Source organism: Antechinus flavipes, chromosome 4, assembly GCF_016432865.1.
Source record: "Antechinus flavipes isolate AdamAnt ecotype Samford, QLD, Australia chromosome 4, AdamAnt_v2, whole genome shotgun sequence".
Lineage (NCBI taxonomy): Eukaryota > Metazoa > Chordata > Mammalia > Dasyuromorphia > Dasyuridae > Antechinus > Antechinus flavipes.
Window position 1 is genome coordinate 195,465,730 of NC_067401.1, and position 18,561 is coordinate 195,484,290.

Below are 18,561 nucleotides of genomic sequence, written 5' to 3' on the forward strand. Positions count from 1 at the left end.
AATAATATAGGTCTTGTTATATATATGTAGTTTAACAAAACAAAATTCCCTATGTTGGTCATGCTTTCAAAATATATCTCTGTATACTCTGAATCTATTATCTTTTTGAGGAGGTGGATTACATATTTCATCATAAGTCGTCTGGAAATTTGATTCTAGAATCTGGAAATTGATTCGAAATCATCTTCCTAAGTTTTTCAAAGTTTTGTTTTGCAAGCCTTTTGATTTTTCTTAATAATCAATTTAATTAATTTTTCTTAATTTCTTAATAAGCAAAAAATTTTAACATTCATTTTTTAATTTTGAGTTCCATTTTTTTCCTCCCACCTACTTGAGAAGGCAAGCAATTTGACATAGATTATGCATGGGAAGGCATGTAAAACATTTCTACATTAGCAGAATTACAAAAGAAAGCAAATTACAGACAAAAGAAAAATAGTAAAGAAAAAACTTTTTTTAAAATGCTTCAATTTGTATTTAGACTCTATCAGTTCTTTCACTGGAAATAGCATTTACTTCATAAGTCCTTTGGAATTGTCTTGGATTAATTAATTGTTCAAAATAGCCAAGTCATTCATAATATAGCCTTCTTACTCTTCATCTGTTGAATTCTTACCCAGCCTTTAAAAATCAGCTTCCAGTAACTCTTGTCTGCCCCTACTTGCACTAAAGCTAATAACAATTTAGTTTGCCAATAAGCTTAATTATGGTTATTTTTGTGGGGTTATTATTCTCCTAATCTCTTAAAGAGACATTATGGCATGATGGAGAGAAAGTCAGCCTCAAAGCCATGAAGAGCAGGGTCAACTCCTGCCTCTCATATTTGCTGGTTGTCAGACAAGTTACTTTTTGGGACATCAGTTTCCTTATCTGTAAAACTAGGATATTACAGTACAACTTTGTAGGACCTTTATGGGATTCAAATGAGATTTGTAAAGTGCTTTGTGAAATTTTAAATAGTATTTAATTTTTTTGTATTTATATCACTTTCATTTATAAATATATCTCTCTTCTTTCCCTCTCTAAAGAATCGTGTCTTTTAACAAAAAAAAAAAGAGAGAAATCCATTCAGCAAAACTAAGCAACACATCAACCAAATATAATGCAACATTCCATAGCCATCTCTTTGTCAGTCTTAAAGCATTATAAAAATATTGGTTATTATTACTATAAAACCTGTGACAAGTCACTTCCTTTCTCTGGACCAAAATTCCCTCATTTGTAAAATGAGGCAGGATGACTCTATTGATTTTCTTTCTTGCTTTAACCATCTATGAATGTATGACCTCCCAACAGCAAAAGTCATGACTTTTTTCATCTATAAAATATCTAAGGCAGCCTCTTAGGTAGCTGACCAAGTAACAGAGATTCTATGAAGATATCCCCCATTCCAAAACATCTCCCCTCCTCAGGGGAAGCTGCCTGAAATTTTTTGGAATCTTTTCTTTGGATTAAACATTGTCATTGGTTCCCCTTTGAAGAGAACACCTTTGTTATTTGTGTTATTGTCCATTGAGAAGGCGTGAAAGAAAATATTACCCAAAGGAGGACCTCATCTTAGATTCCACATCAGCTATTTATTGCACCATCTTAGGCGAAACACTGTCCTTTTCTATCTCTGCCCCTTCATCTGTGAAGGGAAGATCAAACTGACCTGCATGATCTCTTATCAGCTCTGATATTCTATGAGCTTTCTGAACAGTAAGAGACTATGTTGCCTTAGGGGACTGGGGAAGGAGGTAGTTAAGTTGGGGGGAGGGGTATGATGACGGTGGAAGAGAACAGATGTACAGGCAGCTGAAGTCTAGACTTCTAGTTAGAAGTCTGTTTCTAATGGGTCTTCAGAAATAATTATGTGGCAGGAAAACAACAACAAAAACTATAATAGATTACAGAGGGCTTTATCAGGGTCTAGGAGCTCCCAAATGGGGAGAAGGATAATGACTCCTAATTCACAGAGATAGTTATGGCCAATTAAAGACAATCTATTTTATAATTTTGCCTTTGGCAGACTTAAAAATATTGTCTTGATTAAGTCCAAGCTGGGGATAGAGAAGAATTAATAAAAAGGTCATGAAGTATGATTGGTTTTTAATTTTTTTAAAAGGCCTAGAGAGTGAAGTGTGTGGATACCTCATACTTTTGGGGGGAGTGTGGGTAGGGGCACAGGTATCACACCCCGGGTAAACAAGATCTCCTTCTAACTCATCAACCATTGCACACCTTCAGTGGAGCTTCCTGCAACCGGGCCACCTTCCCTCGGGAGAAATGCCAATCCTTTAACTCACTCCCTCGCTCAGCATCGCAACAGCACGGCGCTAAAAAAGGGAGACACCCGCCCACAGATAACCATCGCCTGGTGGTTCTGAAACAGGCTGAATATTTGAACTGTGGGAGGTACTAGCCAGTGACAGGTCGTCTGAGAATGGTTACATTTAGAGAGTCCTGAGTTGCTCCCCTCGAGGGGATCACAAGGGATCTTCTGCGGTGCCCTCCACGTCTACCCTCATCACGTGGGCCAGGGCTCAAAACCCCGAGAAAATGGACTCGGGAGGGAGCTGAGAAGCCAATTAAATCAGGCACTTGGGAACGTGCAACCGGGACGCCGCCTGCACTGGCTCAACAGGGATTCCTGCTTCGGCAGCCAGAAGCCTGCGGTTTCAGGTACCACGATCGCTGTGGCTATTGCTTTTAGACCGAAATTACTTCAGGCAGAGCAGGCCCCGGCGGAGCGGAATCAGCCGTCGGGCTCAGATCAGGCGCCTTATCCGCTCCGGGGAGATCCAACTTGTCCGGACAGGACGAGCAGGTGGGGGACTCTAAGAAGGCGAGAGCTCGAGACTGATTCCTCCCTCTCCAGGGAGGACCATCGTCAGGTGCGAAAATGATGGAACAGGACTTTAAGGGGGACCCCGATACCCCGCACTCCATCTCCTTCTCCGGCAGCGGGTTCCTCTGCTACTATCAGGTGGGAGCCGTGGATGCTTTCCGAGACCTGGCGCCTCGCATGCTGGACACGGCTCATCGCGTGGTCGGGACGTCCGCCGGCTCGGTGGTGGCTGCCCTGACGGTGTGCGGCATCGGCATGAGTAAGGAGTTTATTTTGCTTTTCCTCCACCCTTGGTGAATCCTCTGGCAGGAAGCCTGGCAGCAGCCTGGCTGTGGGTGTCAGCAAAGCACTCCAAAGTAGGCATTTGGGAACCGGAGATTTGCGAAGGGTCCTGAGCGCGTTTCAGGAGGTAAAACGCAGGCACTGGGTGGGCAGGGGCCCTGCCTCTATCTGTTAGTTTGGGCAAATGACTCCCTCTGCCTCTGGCTTTCCCATCCATGATGGAAATAATAAACAGTGGCTTCCAGGAAAGACCTTATGTATGAAGGCAACAGACACACAGCTTTAGGATTGCGAGGGGCTGAAAGGGCTGAAGCTGCAATCTGCTCCCATCTTCTCCTTTAACAGATCAGGAAACTGAAACCTATAGATTTTAAAAAGTTCCTTTGCCCAAGATGTGTGACTTTAGGCAAGTCACTTGACCTCATGGCCTCAAGTTTCCATATCTGGAAAAATAATGGGTTCGAGTCTCTGCTCTTTGATGGACTAGTCGTATGACCTAGGGCAAGTCATTTGGACTTTTGACCTTAGTTTCCTCATTTGTAAAATGAGATGCTTGGACCAAAGTTCCTTCCAGCTCTAACTGTATAAAATGAGTGACAGAGCTGGATTTGAACTCAGTTCTTCTGATTTTAAACCCAGGATTTTTTTCACTTGAACTTTGCTGAGAAGAGGAAGGGACTTTAGAGTTTAGCTAATCTGGGGTTTCCTTTACTCAAAGAGTCACTTTAGAATTCGCGAAATTGGGGGCAGCTAGGTGGCACCAGCCCTGAAGTCAGGAGGACCTGAGTTCAAATCTGGTCTCAGACACTTAATATTTCCTAGCTGTGTGACCCTGGACAAGTCACTTAACCCCAATTGCCTCAGGAAAAAAAAATCCTATTAAAATATCATAATAGGTCAAATTATTTATCTTAAAATATTTCTATTCATGAAGGAAAATTAGTCTTTTTGAGAAATAGTGTGTCAGAGTAACTTAAGAATTGCTCTTAGACCTGAGAAAACCATGATTAAAGAAATATATTTGTTGTGTGACAGGAGCAAGTTTCTTAACTGCTCAGTGTTCTAAACAATAATAATATAATACTAATTAGCATTAATATAGTACTTATACTGTGTCAGACATTTTAGAAGTATTATTTCAACTGAATCTCACACAAGCCTGGGTAGTAGGTGCTATTATGATCTCCATTCTACAGTTGAAGGAACTGAGGCAAACAGAGGTTAAGTACATGATTTACCTAAGATCACAAAGCTAGGTGGGATTTGAACTCACATCTTTCTAACTCTAGGCCCATCACTCTATTAACTTGTGACTTTAAAACTAAGTTATAGAGAAGCTGTTGACACGAATTGGAAGAGGGAACTTTTTCATTTGGGAGTCCTTTGTATCAATGGCTTTACAGGTCTCTACCCTATCCTTTTAGGCTGGAGCTTGCTATATTTAGTATTTTATGTATGCATAATTTAAAAAAAAAATTATTTTAAAGAGAAAGTATCATAATAATACCATTGCAGGAATTGTTTTCATGGGATCTCTATTGAAATCATGTGGCACCTCACAGTTCTGTGGAAAGAATTTGAGAAATGCTGATCTACCCTAATCTTATTTCACATTTTTGTTCTTCAATCATTCCAGTCATGTTATATCCTTCATGATCGCCTTTGAGATTTTCTTGGCAGGGATACTACAGTGTTTCCTATTTTCTTCTCCAGTTCATTTTACAGATGAGGAGACTGAGGCAGACAGGGTCACACAATTAGAAAGTATCTGAGGGTGGATTTTGAACTCAAGTCTCTTTGAGTCCAGGCCTAGTGCTCTATCTACTTCAACACCTAGCTGCCCTTTATACTTTCACAAAGCAGAAAATTAAAACACAGTTTCTAGTAACAAGGAGATGATAATTCCTTCTGTGCTCTGTTACACCACATCTAGAATATTGAGTTTAATTCTGAGCATCACAGTTGGGAAAGTTGTTGACAAGCTGGAAAACATTTGGGGTAAGCAGAATCTTGACATCCTTGAAGACTTCTTAGCAAGCCTTGAATTCATGTCATAGAACGATAGATTGAAGAAACTGGAGGTGTTTAACTTGGAGAGGAGAAGGCTCAAGGGGATATATTATGATTATCTTCTTTTGAGAGTGAGTTGTATAAAGATGGGGGTGGGAGGTCAGAGAAGCAGAAGTCGGAACCAGGAGCAATGAGGTTAAAGTTGTCAAAAGTCAGATATAGGCACCATATCAAGAAATCTTCCTGACCATTGGAACTATCTAAAAGTGAAATGAATTGCCTTGAAAAGTGATAGATTCATCATCTTAGGAGGACTTCTGGCTGATCCCTTGTCAAATGTGTTATAATGGATATTCCTTGGAAGGATGGATTAATTTACTCATACCTCTAGATATAGATGACTGCTGAGGTCTTTCCCAACAATAATGAGACAATTGGAGTTGTGACTTGTCCAGAGTCACACAGCTAGTAACTATTAAGTGTTTGAAGCTGGATTTGAACTCAGGTCCTCCTGACTTCTAGGCCAATTTTCTATCCACTGAGCCATCTAGCTGCCCCTACTTTGATTCTTAAAGACTCAGAGAAAAGATGGCAAACTTGGTCAAGATAATAAAACTTAATAGTGGCAGAGCTAGTATTAGAATGTATGTTTTCTTACTTCATTCCAAGAATATCCCTATTGAATTACATTGTATCATCTTCTTGGGTTAGGATTTGAGGGGAACTGGGAATGTTGCCCTAACTCCCAAATATCTCCAACAGTGATTGAAATTCCACCACAGGAAAATCATCTTCCTAGATTAGGATTCTGTCTGATGGCCTTTCATAAAGCAAACCCCTCAAGAGGAGCAATACTTTAGTGGGAATTAAAAATAATAATAATGATAGGTAACATTTATATAGTTCTTACTAAGTGCCTTGCAACTATTATCTTGTCATCATCATAACTCTGGGAGATAAGGGCCATTATTATCCCATTTTACAGACAAAGAGACTAAGGCAAACAGAGATTAAGTGTTTTGCCCAGGGTCACGCAGCAAACATTTGAATCTGACTCCATGCCTGACACTCTATCCACCATGCCATCTAGATGTTCTCATTTTGCTTTATCAGATTAGCTTTTCTTATAATAGAAGAGATAGATAAGAGGAAGGGATTTAAGCCGTGAGTACCTAGTAGAGATGTAGGATGGTTGGATGGTGGAAAGAATACTAGATTTACTGTAAAAGGACTCAGATTTAAATCTCACTTCTGCCACTTACTACCTATGTGTCTTTGGGGAAGCCACTTAACATTTCTGAGACTCAGTTTCTCATCTGAAAAATAAGGAGTTTGGACTATATGGCTTTTAATTCTAAATGCAGGATGTTCCAAAAATCTCAGTGCAACTTAAAACCTTAACAGCTTTAAAAGACACACACATATGCATATGCATACATATGTACATGTGTATATATAATACACCCATGTATATATGTATCTACACACACATAGATAGATAGATAGATAGACCTATATCTATCTATCTATAATGATCCAGGTCTTGATCCTGGCTTTGCAATTTACTGGATTATTTTGGGCAAGTCTTTTTCCCTCTCTAGATTTCAATTTCTTGGTCTATAAAATGAATGGATTTAATAGTTTCTTCTGGCTCTAGCTCCTGTAATCTTCATTGATTTAAGAAACATTTATTGCTTGCTTGCTATGAACATGTCCCTGTGCAAACTGTTGATTGGGATTTAAGGATTCCAACAAATGAGCAATTTCTCCCCACAAGGAGTTTACCTTCCACTAAGGAGATAGAACACAGATCAGGAAATACAAAGTTAACTAAGGAAAGGGACTTCACTGATCACTACGAAGATCAGGGAATGCTCAAGGTAGAATCTCTTAGGCTGCTGAGAACAGAGAAATCTCTTAAAAACCCACTTTCCACATTATAAGAGTATGTGGCCAGTAGCATGAGGTGATATTCTTGAACTGATGTAACTGTTAAAAATAAAAACTGGGCAATGAGATATGATAGGAAGATCCCTGGCTTGGGAATTAAAAGATATGATCCCCAGTTCTACTGCTGACATTTCTCAGCTGTGTGATCTTCGACAGTTTAAAAGGTTTTGAATAGTAGGGGCCCTTGATTGGAGCCTTGGATAATGTTAAAAATCCCTAAGAGTTAGAGGGGAACAGTTTTTGCAGTCCAGGCAAGGGGGAAGAGTTTGTGCAAAGGCTCAGAGATAGAGAAAGGATGCTGAGTTCAAGAAATATCTAGTTTGGCCAAAATTGGAGTGTGTGAAGGGGAAAGATGTGAAACAAGTTTGGAAAAGTAGGTGGAGGGTTTAAAATGCTATGGTGATGAGGCAGGACAAAAAGACAAGACAAGACAGTAGTGGTAGTGGCAGTGACAAGAAGAGGTAGTGGGGGGAAGGGAGGGAAGGAGACAGAGAGAGGAAGGGGAGAGATGAGAGAGGTGGGGGTATAGACAGATGGAGGGATAGAGAGAGACAGACAGAGAAAGAAGGAAAGAAACAGAGGAAGAAAGAGGCAGAGTAAGAAACAAAGAGGGAGAGAGAGACAGACAAAATGAAAGGAAGGAGGAGAGATGAGAGAGTAAGAGAAAGGGGGAATGAAGAGAGGAAAAGGGGGAAAAGAAAGGGAGAGGAAGAGAGAAAGGGGAGAGAGAAAAAGAAAGAAGGAGAGGGAAAAGGGAGGAAGAGAGGGAGAGGGAAAGAGAGAGGGAGAAGGAAAAGGAGAAGGGGAAAGAGAGGGAGGAGGGAAAGAGAAAAAGGGAAAAGAGAAAAAAGGAGAAGGCGAAGCAAGAGAGAGGGAGGTGGGGAGTTTAGTGAATGCCAAAGAAAAATTAAACTTAAAGCCTTTTCTGGGGTGAGTCTTGTTAACTCTAGATTTTAGAGAGATTTTGAGAGGGTTCTCATTGAAGAGATAAGGTTGAGAGTGGGGAGCAGACTGTGAAAGAATACTGTGGAGTCTAAGGAATTTTGGATTATCCCCTTCCTATGTGATCTTGGACACACTTAATCCCATAATCCTCATTTGATAAATGACTGGACTATTTGATTTAGAATGTTCTTTCTAGCGCTAAAACCTACAATCTTAAGGGGAAAGTGCTGTGCCCTTTCTGAGGGAAAATAGTTTATTGATAAATCATTTGAATTATTGGTATTAATTAGTCAGTCTAGCATTTATTAAAAGCCATATTTATATGTCCCAGAAGCTGTGCTAAGCATTGGGGCTGTAAAGCAAGGCAAAAGATAATCCATGATTTTAATGGGTTTACAATCTGATGGGAGAATCTTAAAGTCTAATAGGGCTAGTTTTGATATTTTCTTATTCAAAATATCAACTGACTTTTGGCTGGCTAAAATGGCACATGCCTGTAATCCCTGCTATTAGTGGAGGCTGGTAGATCAATTGGATTTGGGAATTCTGTAGTGCAGTAAGGTTAAAACCTATCAACTGTCTACAATTAAGTCCAGTAACACTATGGTGAGCCCCCATTGGTGGAGAACCACTAGTAGAAATAAACCAGTCAAGATTGTCAGTAGAGTGGGTTAAAGCTTCTGAGCCCATCAATCAGCAATGGGTATGAGAAGCTACTGAACTTCCAATCTTGGCAAAACAAGGAGGACAAGTCTCAAACAATAAGGGCAATAACAAGAAGTCACAAACACCAACTTGCCAGTTCCATAGCTCAGATTTATGTATGTGCACCTACAGAATTGTAGATTTAGAGTTGGCAGAGACCTCAGAGATTATTTTCCTTTTATTTTCCAGATGAGGAAAATGAGGCATGGGGAGATTAAAATGAAGTGCTCAACATCCATACAGGTAGTAAGAAGGAAGCCCGATAACAAGCATTTATTCAGCACCCACTATGTACCAATGTAGCAGGCATTGTGCTAAGTAAGCACTTTAAAAAATATTATCTTATTTGATCCTCACAATAGCTTTGGGAGGGTTAAATAAGAGTGGTTATGAGGATCAAATAAGATAATATTTGTAAAAAATACATTTGTTATCATTTTTAGTCATGTCTGGCTCTTTTTGATACCTTAAGGCAAACAGGATTAAATGACTCACTCAGGATTAAGTATCTGAGGTCACATTTGAACTCAGAAAGATGAATCTTCCTGACTCTGGGCCCAGCATCTATGCACTAAACCACTGGGCTACCCCCAACATAGTAGATCCTGATGTGTGTTCTCTTCCTTCTCATTTTACAGTTGAGGAAACTGAGGCAGACAGAAGTTAAATGACTTCCCTGAGGGTGACATAGCTAATAAGTGTCTGAGGCAGGCTTTGCATTTAGTTTTTCCTGACTTGAGACCCATTATTTTACCTAAGCTGTCTTTAAGTAAGTAACACCAGTGGGGTTTGACTCTGGAATCAGTGATCTTTCCATTGTATCATGCTTTTTGTTGTCGTTGTTTGTTGATCAGAGCTATGATTTTCTGGTGAAGAAACTCCCCAGATTTAATAAATTTAATTTATTAAAGAGTACCTGGGAAGGAGGTGGAAGGATGCATTAAGAGATTAAGTGGTTTGCCCAGGGCCACAAAGCAGTCTTCCTGCTTCCAGTGTAGACTCTCCTTGCCCACCTTATCAAGAGACCTCTCTATATAAAATTTAATAAAAATTTAAAATAAAATAAAAAAACCCACTAACATTAGTTCTCTGAAGCTCAGTAACCCCAGATTAACACAAGAGAGAGAGAGAATTTAAATAACCCAATTACATTAAAAGAAATGAAGAAGCCACAGAAAAAATCCCAAAGGAAAAGGAAAAAATAACCACTTTCAGCTCACATTTCTATAGATCAGCATTGTTACAAATCACTTTCTGAACTCACAGTAAATTGATGGTGACAGGGCAGAAATTGATATCCCCATTTGTAAATGAAGAAACTGAAGTTCATATTGGTGAGGTGACTTTGCTAAGGTCACACAGCCAGTAAATGTATGAGTGATAGAAAAATAGGATAGGAATACATTTCTTCCTACTCCCAGGTCAGGGATTTCTTCTGCTCTCCCAGGAATGTCCAGTTCTTATTTTATCTTTTTCTGTTGGAATTTTATTGCCACCAAAGACATCTGGGTGGCAGTGGATAAAGTGCTTAATTCAGAGTCAGGCAGGCTTGAATTCAAAGCCTTCCTCATACATTTATTAGATGATTGATCCTAAGCAAGTCACAACCTGTTTGCTTCAGTCCTCTCTAAAAAATAGGTATTTTATTAGCAACTACCTTACAGGGTTGATATGAGGATGAAAATGAGGACTAGAGTAATTTTACTATTTCAGAAGTAATCCTGAATGAGGAAGTTCTCATCACTAATTCAAGTCTACACTTTTCTCTGCAAATAATAACTTCAGAGAGCTGCCTAGAACACTTAGAGGTTGTCCATCCAGATTGCTGAACTCAGGAAAGTTCTGTAGCCATCACATAATGTTGCCTCTATCTTATTTTAACTTATCAAAGTATAAACTATGTAAAGTACTTTGCAAATATTAAAGCTAAATGTAGAGGAGGAAGAGGAGGAGGAGGAAGAAGAGGAGGAGGAAAAGGAGGATTATTACGTATTACCCAAGCCTTTTCTAATGAGCCAAGTTCTAGATTGAGGTGGGAATTAAAGTATTTGCACTATAAAAATTTCTGCCCAGAGACTCAGTCCTTACTGAGAAGGTCAGCTTCTCTGGGCACTGGGTTTCTGCTTGACTCCCTAAAGATTGGTGGCACAAATGCCAATCCTTCCTTGTGTATTGCCACATTATCTAGACACCACTCCCTCATTGTTATAACAAATATTTATTAGGTATCCATTGTATGCAGAAAAATGCACAACCAGCTGGGGAAGTTACAAAGTTTTGATAAGACAGCCCAGGGGATGGGCCCCACAAGTTGCTCATCAGGGAGATAAAATACCAACACAGCTGTATACATATTTGTTACTTAGTCGTTTTCAGTCAAGTCAGATGCATTGAACCTTTGTGGGGTTTCCTTGGGAAAGATACTGGAGTAGTTTTCCATTTTCTTCTCAAGCTCATTTTACAGATGAAGAAACTGAGGCAAACAAGTAAAGTGACATCTCAGGGTCACACAGCTAGGAAATGTCTGAACTTAAGTCTTCCTGATTCTAGGCCCAGCTCTGTCCTCTGAATCACCTAGCTGCCCATAATACTATCCTGGGGCAAATATAGGAAGGAGATATCAAAGAAAATACTGTATGTGCTCCAGAGGGAAGGTCATTCCCGACCTTGGGTATCACAGGAGGCTTCCTGGAAGTGAGATTGGAATTAGTCTCTTAAAGGACCATAGGGAGGGAGGGAAGGGAGAGAAGGGAACAAGTATTTATTAAACACCTACTCCGTGTGAGGCAGCATTCCAGCGGACTGAGGTTCTTGCCTGTGTCTTCCTACTAAGCTTTGGCCACAAGTTCATAATTTCCTAGATATTTTATTCAAAAAGGAAAGGAGCCCTATACAGAAATAATAAGGATTCTGAGGGCTTCTAGGTGACAGAGTGGATCGACTATTACACTTGGAGTAAGGAAGATTTGAGTTCAAATTCTGTCTCAGCTACTTGTTAGCTTAATGACCCTGGGCACATCATTTAAACTCTGTGCCTCAGATTCCTTATCCTTATATATATTTTAGATTTTAATAGTATTTTATTTTCCCAAATACATGCAAAGATAGTTTCCAACATTCACCTTTGGAAAACCTTGTGTTCCAAGGTTTCACACATCCCCCCAAACAAAAAGCAATCCAATATAGTTAAACATGTGCAATTCTTGTGCTTGTTCTTATTCTTCTTCTTGTTGTTCTTGTTGTTCTTTTCTTTTAATAGGATTTTATTTTTCCAAATACATGCAAAGATAGTTTTCAACATTCACCTTGGGAAAAACCTTGTGTTTCAGATTTCTCTCTCTTCCTTCTCATTCCTTTGCCCCTCCCCATTATAGCAAGCAATCCAATATAGATTAAACAATTCTTCTACATATATTTCCATATTCATCTTGCTGCACAAGAAAAATAAGATCAAATGGGGGAAAAAAACATGAGAAAGAAAAACAAACAAACTAACAAAAAACAACAACAGGTAAAAATTATATGCTTTGATCCTTGTTCAGTTTTCATAATTCTCTCTCTGCATGCACAAAGCATTTTCCATTGCAATTCTATTGGAATTGCTTTGAGATTCCTTATCTTTAAAATGAGAGGGTTCAGTTTTCATAGTTCTCTCTCTGGATGTACAAGACACTTTCCATCCCAATTCTCAAGAAGCTCATAATTTAACTGAGGGAGACAACATGAAAACAGCTATGTACAAAATAAGCTATATACAGGATAAATGGAATGTTATGGAAAGCTTATGCAAAAAACAATAAGTATTATTAGGTTGTGCCCTAAACCCATATTCTAACAAATTCTAATAATTCTAACAAATATTTATTATATCTCTAAGTTGTGTGTATGTATGTATGTGTGTATATGTGTGTGTATATGTGTATGTGTGTGAAGTGTTCAAGAAAATCCACTCCCAACCCTCAAATATCTGACTTTCTAGTTGAGTAGATAGAATTAACATACTAATAAGTGAAGAACAAAGGGCAACAGAATATAGCCAAAGGATGAATTGTCATTGAAAAAATTAAGCCCATTCAATTGAGTTCTGAATTTAATATTCTTCTCCAAAATACTTCACTTCTTCTGAACTTCTGTTATTCTTAAGGTTACCATAATTCTCCCAATCACCTGGTGCTATAAGACAAACTTTTGAAGGAACTAGAAGGGCATGATATGGAGATTTAAAAGTATACCCTGGATACATTTGTTGAAGATCCCATTGTTAAACAATGTGAGGACACAGTTGAGTTGACTTTGGAAAGGGGAATCACCTCTTCCTCAGAAGCTAGAGCAAAGGAGCAGTGGACTCATAAAGATATTAAAAGAAATTTTGAGATTGAGAATAGGAAAAATGAGGAAATTCACAGGTGGCTTTGGCTGAGAAGAAAGTGAACATTGACTGGAGCAGAGGGGGTGGAGCGGCACAGGGGGCTGAAGGATAGAAGTTTGGCGATATGAGCCAGAGATGCAGCTCAAGACTAGAGGCCCAATCTAATGCAGCTAAAAAGTAATAATTGTCTATTGTGTGCAAGTCTTGGGGAATAGCATGATGAAAAGAAAGACAGTTATTATCTTCAGGAGACTTAGATTTAATTGGGTGTGGGATGATAAAGAGGGGCATAAATAGACAACTATGACAAGCTCAAAAAATTAATGTCTAAAGAGCCATAGAGATTATACACCAAATGTTAAACTCTGAAAAATAAAAACCAAAGAGCTAACAGTGGTTATAAGCAAAAGTCATTCTTTATTCCACTGGAAAAGGGAAACTAGATTAACTTTCCAGTGTGATCTGGATTGAGGAGACCCAAGGCAGTGAGGCTAAGCTTTAATACATATAGTCATGGATAGATAAAGAGCCAGAGCATGAGGTGTAGCCAGAGTAATAAGGGACTTTCTTTTTTTCTGTCAAATATGTCGAAGAAGGAGCAGAACTAAGATTTAGCAATGAAGAGATCACTATAAATTGTTTTAGTCAGTGTTGGAATTGGACCAAGATGGGAACATAGGAGGTAGAGGCAAGGAATACAGACAGGATGTTTTCTTCCTTCCTTCCTTCCCTCCTTCCTTCCTTTCTTCCTTCTTTCCTTTCTTTTTTTCTTTTCTCTCTCTTTCTTTCCACCCTCCTTTTCTTCCTCTTTTCTTTTTTATTTCTCTTTTTTCTGTCAATCTCTTTCTTCCCTCCCTCCCTCTCCTCCTTCCTTCCTTCCCTCTCTTCCTCCCTCCCTCTCTCCCTCCCTTCCTTCCTTCTTCGTTCCTTCCTTCCTTCCTTTCTTCTTTCCTTCCTTCCTTTCTTTCTTCTCTCTCTTCTTTTTCTTTCTTTCCTCCCTCCTTTTCTTCCTCTTTTCTTTCTTTCTTTTTTTTGTCAATCTCTGTCTTTCTTTCTCTCTTTCCTTCAATGAGAATTATAATAGTAACAATAGCCATATAATAGCAGCATTTATATGATGTTTTAAAATTTTCAAAGCACTTTACTCATACGATCTCATTTTATCCTTATGACAACCCTGGGAGATGCATAAGAAAGGCATGGTAGAAAGAAGAGAAGCTTTTTGATTTGGTTGGGTGGTTTTAACATGCAGGGGAGACCTGGCCACCAATTGTAGAAAGGAGAGAAAAAGCCATTTAGGCATTAAAGATAATAAAAAGAGGAGCCTGATCAAAGTTAAAAGGGTCCATAATAAATGGGAAGAGATGAGATCCAAAGGCACAAGTAAAGTGTTTGGTCTCACAAAGCATCAAATTTAGGCAGGATATAAAGAGGAGAAACTTTTTTAGAAAGACAAAGAGAATCATACGAAAATGGAATGTGATTCCACTGGAGGTCGTGGGTTTTAAGTTGATGATTACTGGTTGAGTGTGTTGTTGTGGAAATTGGTTTTTGAGTTTGGGTTAGATTCTGTGACTGTTGGGATGCTTTTTCCAATTGGAAATTCTGGGACTTTCCTTTTGTCCCTCTCTGTTTTTCTCTTCTAGGTGCACTCTTATTGACAGTTTAAGGGTGTGCCCACAGAAATGAACTCACATCCCCAAACTGTTTCTTTGTTTGAATACAGAGGTTGTTTGTTAAAGCCCTTCACTCTTAAATAGATGAACAAATCCCCTCTTTCCTCTATCAATTTACCATCCACCAACAAAGGACTGGGCCAGGTGGAGAAATGTGACCACTTTGGTCCTGAGTTTGCTTTTCATGGTAGAGCTGCACATCTGGGATCTGGGAGCACCTATGTCATTATGTGGGTGATGTTCACAAGCAAATTAGGTCAACTAAAGTTCTTAACTTCTTATGCATTTCAATGTGATGACAGGCACTTGGTCCTGGTTTAGAGAACAAGGGAATGTGGTCAGTTGAAAAGAACTTTGTTTCTTTTCCAAGTCAGGAAGGAGATTAGATTTTAGCCCCAGCTCAGATAAATCCTTGCCCCTCTGCAGGTCTCAGTTTTCTCCTTTATAAAGTAAAGAAATTAGATTTGAATTAGACCAGAAGGCCCCTTCTGATTTAAATGGAGTGTAACCCATCAAAGTTCAATTAGGCCTTCTATTTTTGTATATGCCCTTAATAAGGAATTCATCCATGCAAATTAAGACAACTCTGAGATACCACTACACACCTGTCAGATTGGCTAGAGTGACAGGGAAAGATAATGTGGAATGTTGGAGGGGATATGGGAAAACAGGGACACTGATACATTGTTGATGGAATTGTGAACACACCCAGCCATTCTGGAGAGCAATTTGGAACTATGCTCAAAAAGTTATCAAACTGTGCATACCCTTTGATCCAGCAGTGTTTCTACTGGGCTTATATCCCAAAGAGATACTAAAGAAGGGAAAGGGACCTCTGTGTGCCAAAATGTTTGTGGCAGCCCTGTTTGTAGTGGCTAGAAGCTGGAAAATGAATGGATGCCCATCAATTGGAGAATGGTTGAGTAAATTGTGGTATATTAATGTTATGGAATATTATTGTTCTGTAAGAAATGACCACCAGCAGGATGAATACAGAGAGGATCGGCGAGATTTACATGAACTGATGCTAAGTGAAATGAGCAGAACCAGGAGATCATTATATACCTCAACAATGATACTGTTTGAGGATGTATTCTGATGAAAGTGGATCTCTTCGATAAAGAGAGCTAATTCAGTTTCAATTGATCAAAGATGGGCAGAAGCAGCTATATCCAAAGAAAGAACACTGGGAGATGAATATAAACTGCTTGCATTTTTGTTTTTCTTCCTGGATTATTTATACCTTCTGAATCCAATTTTCCCTGTGCAACAAGAGAACCGTTCGGTTCTGCACACATATATTGTATCCAGGATACTGTAACCTATTCAACATGTAAAGGACTGCTTGCCATCTGGGGGAGGGGATGGAGGGAGGGAGGGGAAAAATCGGAACATTAGTGAATGCAAGGGATAATGCTGTAAAAAATTACTCTGGCATGAGTTCTATCAATAAAAAGTTATTTTAAAAAAATAAAATAAAAGTCAAGCAGACAGCTTTAGAAAAAAAAAATAAGGAATTCATCCAGCTATGAAATCAAAGGAAGTCGTCTCCTCTGACTGGAAATAAACATCAAGAGACCATCTTGTATTCACAAAATGCATAATGATGCATAAAATAATACCTGCAAAATGGATATTCCCCCAAGAATGCCTTTTCTTTCTTTTCTTTCTCTATCTAAATTTTGTCTAATTGTTAAGGTCCAGCTATCCCTCTCAAGTACAAACCAGAAAGGATAAGTTTGGCCAATGAGGTGAGGAGTCCTTAGGGACTATGTAGCATAATAAATCATGGAGTCAGGACACTCTGACAGTTATAATGTAACTATTGAGATTGGGAGAGGGACCCCAAAAGTTTGGGATCACAGATTAAAAGAATTCGAAGGCTTGAACCCATTTCCTAGTTAAGGGGTAAAGTTTATTATAATTGTAATGCCATTACAAAAGTGGACTGAATTTCCAAAAGCAATTAGTAGAGAAACAGAAGCAAGGAGATACATTTATCCAGCTTTTTATCATAGATATGCTAATTCTATAGCTCATAGGTAGGAAGGAGGAGGGGTCTCTGGAATTTGGTTCTCCCTGACAAGATTATCAGTCAGCAAAGAATTGAGGAGTGGTCTCTAGAATCAGGCAGATTGTCAAAACAATAGCATTCCTAGATTAGGGGCAGGGGCAAAGCTGGAGGACTTTGGAATCATATGAAGCCCCCCAAGGTCGAGAGACCTAAAATCACCTCTATGTTTCCCTAGAAGCTATATCATCTCATAACCATGGGCAAGTCACTTAACATATCTGTGCCTTAATTTTCTTATCTGTAAAATAGGGTATTAGAGGACCAGATAGCCTCTGATAACCCCTTTAGCTCCAAATATATAGTCTTGTGATTCATTTCCTCCAGGAGCTAATGCCTTTAACAATCTTTTATATTATATATTTTCTAATTTAATATTTACTATATACTGGTTCCTTCTTTTCATTCTTAAACCATGACCATCTTTCCCCTTAAAACATAAACAAAACATGTGTGACCTATATCAGATTGTTGTCTTGGGGAGAGGAGGTGAGAAGGGAATGAGGGAGAAAAAATTGGAATTCAAAATCTTACAAAAATGAATGTTGAAAACTATCTTTACATGTAATTGTAAAAAAAAATACTATTAAATGAAAAAAAAAACAACTAAAAAGCAAAGAAAAAAATCATTAAAAAAGATCCTTATTGTTGTGCTTTCATGTGGATCTCTTTGTGACCCCCATTTGGAGTTTTCTTAGTAAAGATACTGGAGGGCTTTGCCATTTTCTTCCTCATTTTACAGATGAAGAATTGAGGCAAATGGGGATTAAGGGACTTGTCCAAGGTCACACAGCTAATGTCTGAAGCTGGATTTGAACTTAGGTCTTCCTGACTCCAGACCTAGTGTTCTCTAAACTGACAGTTGTTCAGAACCCCACTATCCTCTAAAGTAATACCCTCTTCTTGTCATAGAAAAAACTATTTATACTGCTTAACTTTACTCAGCTAAGTAAATAAATGATATAATAATAAATAAATAATAAATGAGGCTTCATTTATTAGCCTCAGTAATCTGGCTTTGAATCCCAGCCCTCACTGAAATTGCTTTCTCAAAGATTAATCAAGGTTTTTTAAGATGACTACATCCTACTATTCATTCTTTTTAACTGTTCCCTACCATTTCACTCTGTTGTTAATTCTCTTCTCCAGCTGTTTTCCTGATGTTTCTCTCTGCTGGTTCTCCTCCCTTCTAGCTCTCTCTGCAGGATCATCATCTTTCTTTTGTGCTCCTGGAAAACTCTTCAAAGGAAAAGAGTCTTCACAAGCTTTTATGGCTACATCAGACTTAAAGACTAGCTAGTCCAATCCTTTTATTTTACAAAAGGGATAATGGAGTTCTATACAGGCTAAGTGACTTGCCTACAGTATCAAATTACTAGTGTCAGAGCAAGAATTAGAAGTTTGTTTTGTATTCCTTTTTGGTTTTTCACATTTCTTTTTTTCTTATTCTGTTTTTAAAAATAAAATAAATTTTAAAAAAAGAATTAGAAACTTGGGTTTCCAATTCCCAGGACAGCTATATGGTGCAGTGGATAGAATAATGGACTCTGGAAGATTTTTCCTTCCTGAATTCAAATCCATCTTCAACCTAGCTGTGAAACTCTGGGAAAGTCACTTAGCCCTATTTGCCTCAGTTTTCTCATCTGTGAAATGAACTGCAAACCACTTCAGTATCTCTGCCAAGGGTCTGGTTTCCAGAATAATATAGGAAGGAGTTAAAAAG

At 38.7% G+C, this 18,561-nt stretch overlaps 1 protein-coding gene across 1 annotated transcript in view; it reads left to right on the forward strand.

Annotated features, from left to right (window-relative positions):
• Positions 1-2,429: 2,429 nt before the first annotated feature.
• PNPLA1 (patatin like phospholipase domain containing 1) overlaps positions 2,430-18,561 on the forward strand; it is a 75,662-nt gene continuing 59,530 nt past the window's right edge. The window contains exon 1 of the mRNA XM_051996615.1: positions 2,430-3,089. Coding sequence (XP_051852575.1) covers positions 2,885-3,089 — 205 coding nt within the window. The 5' untranslated portion in view covers positions 2,430-2,884. The remainder of the gene's footprint in view (positions 3,090-18,561) is intronic.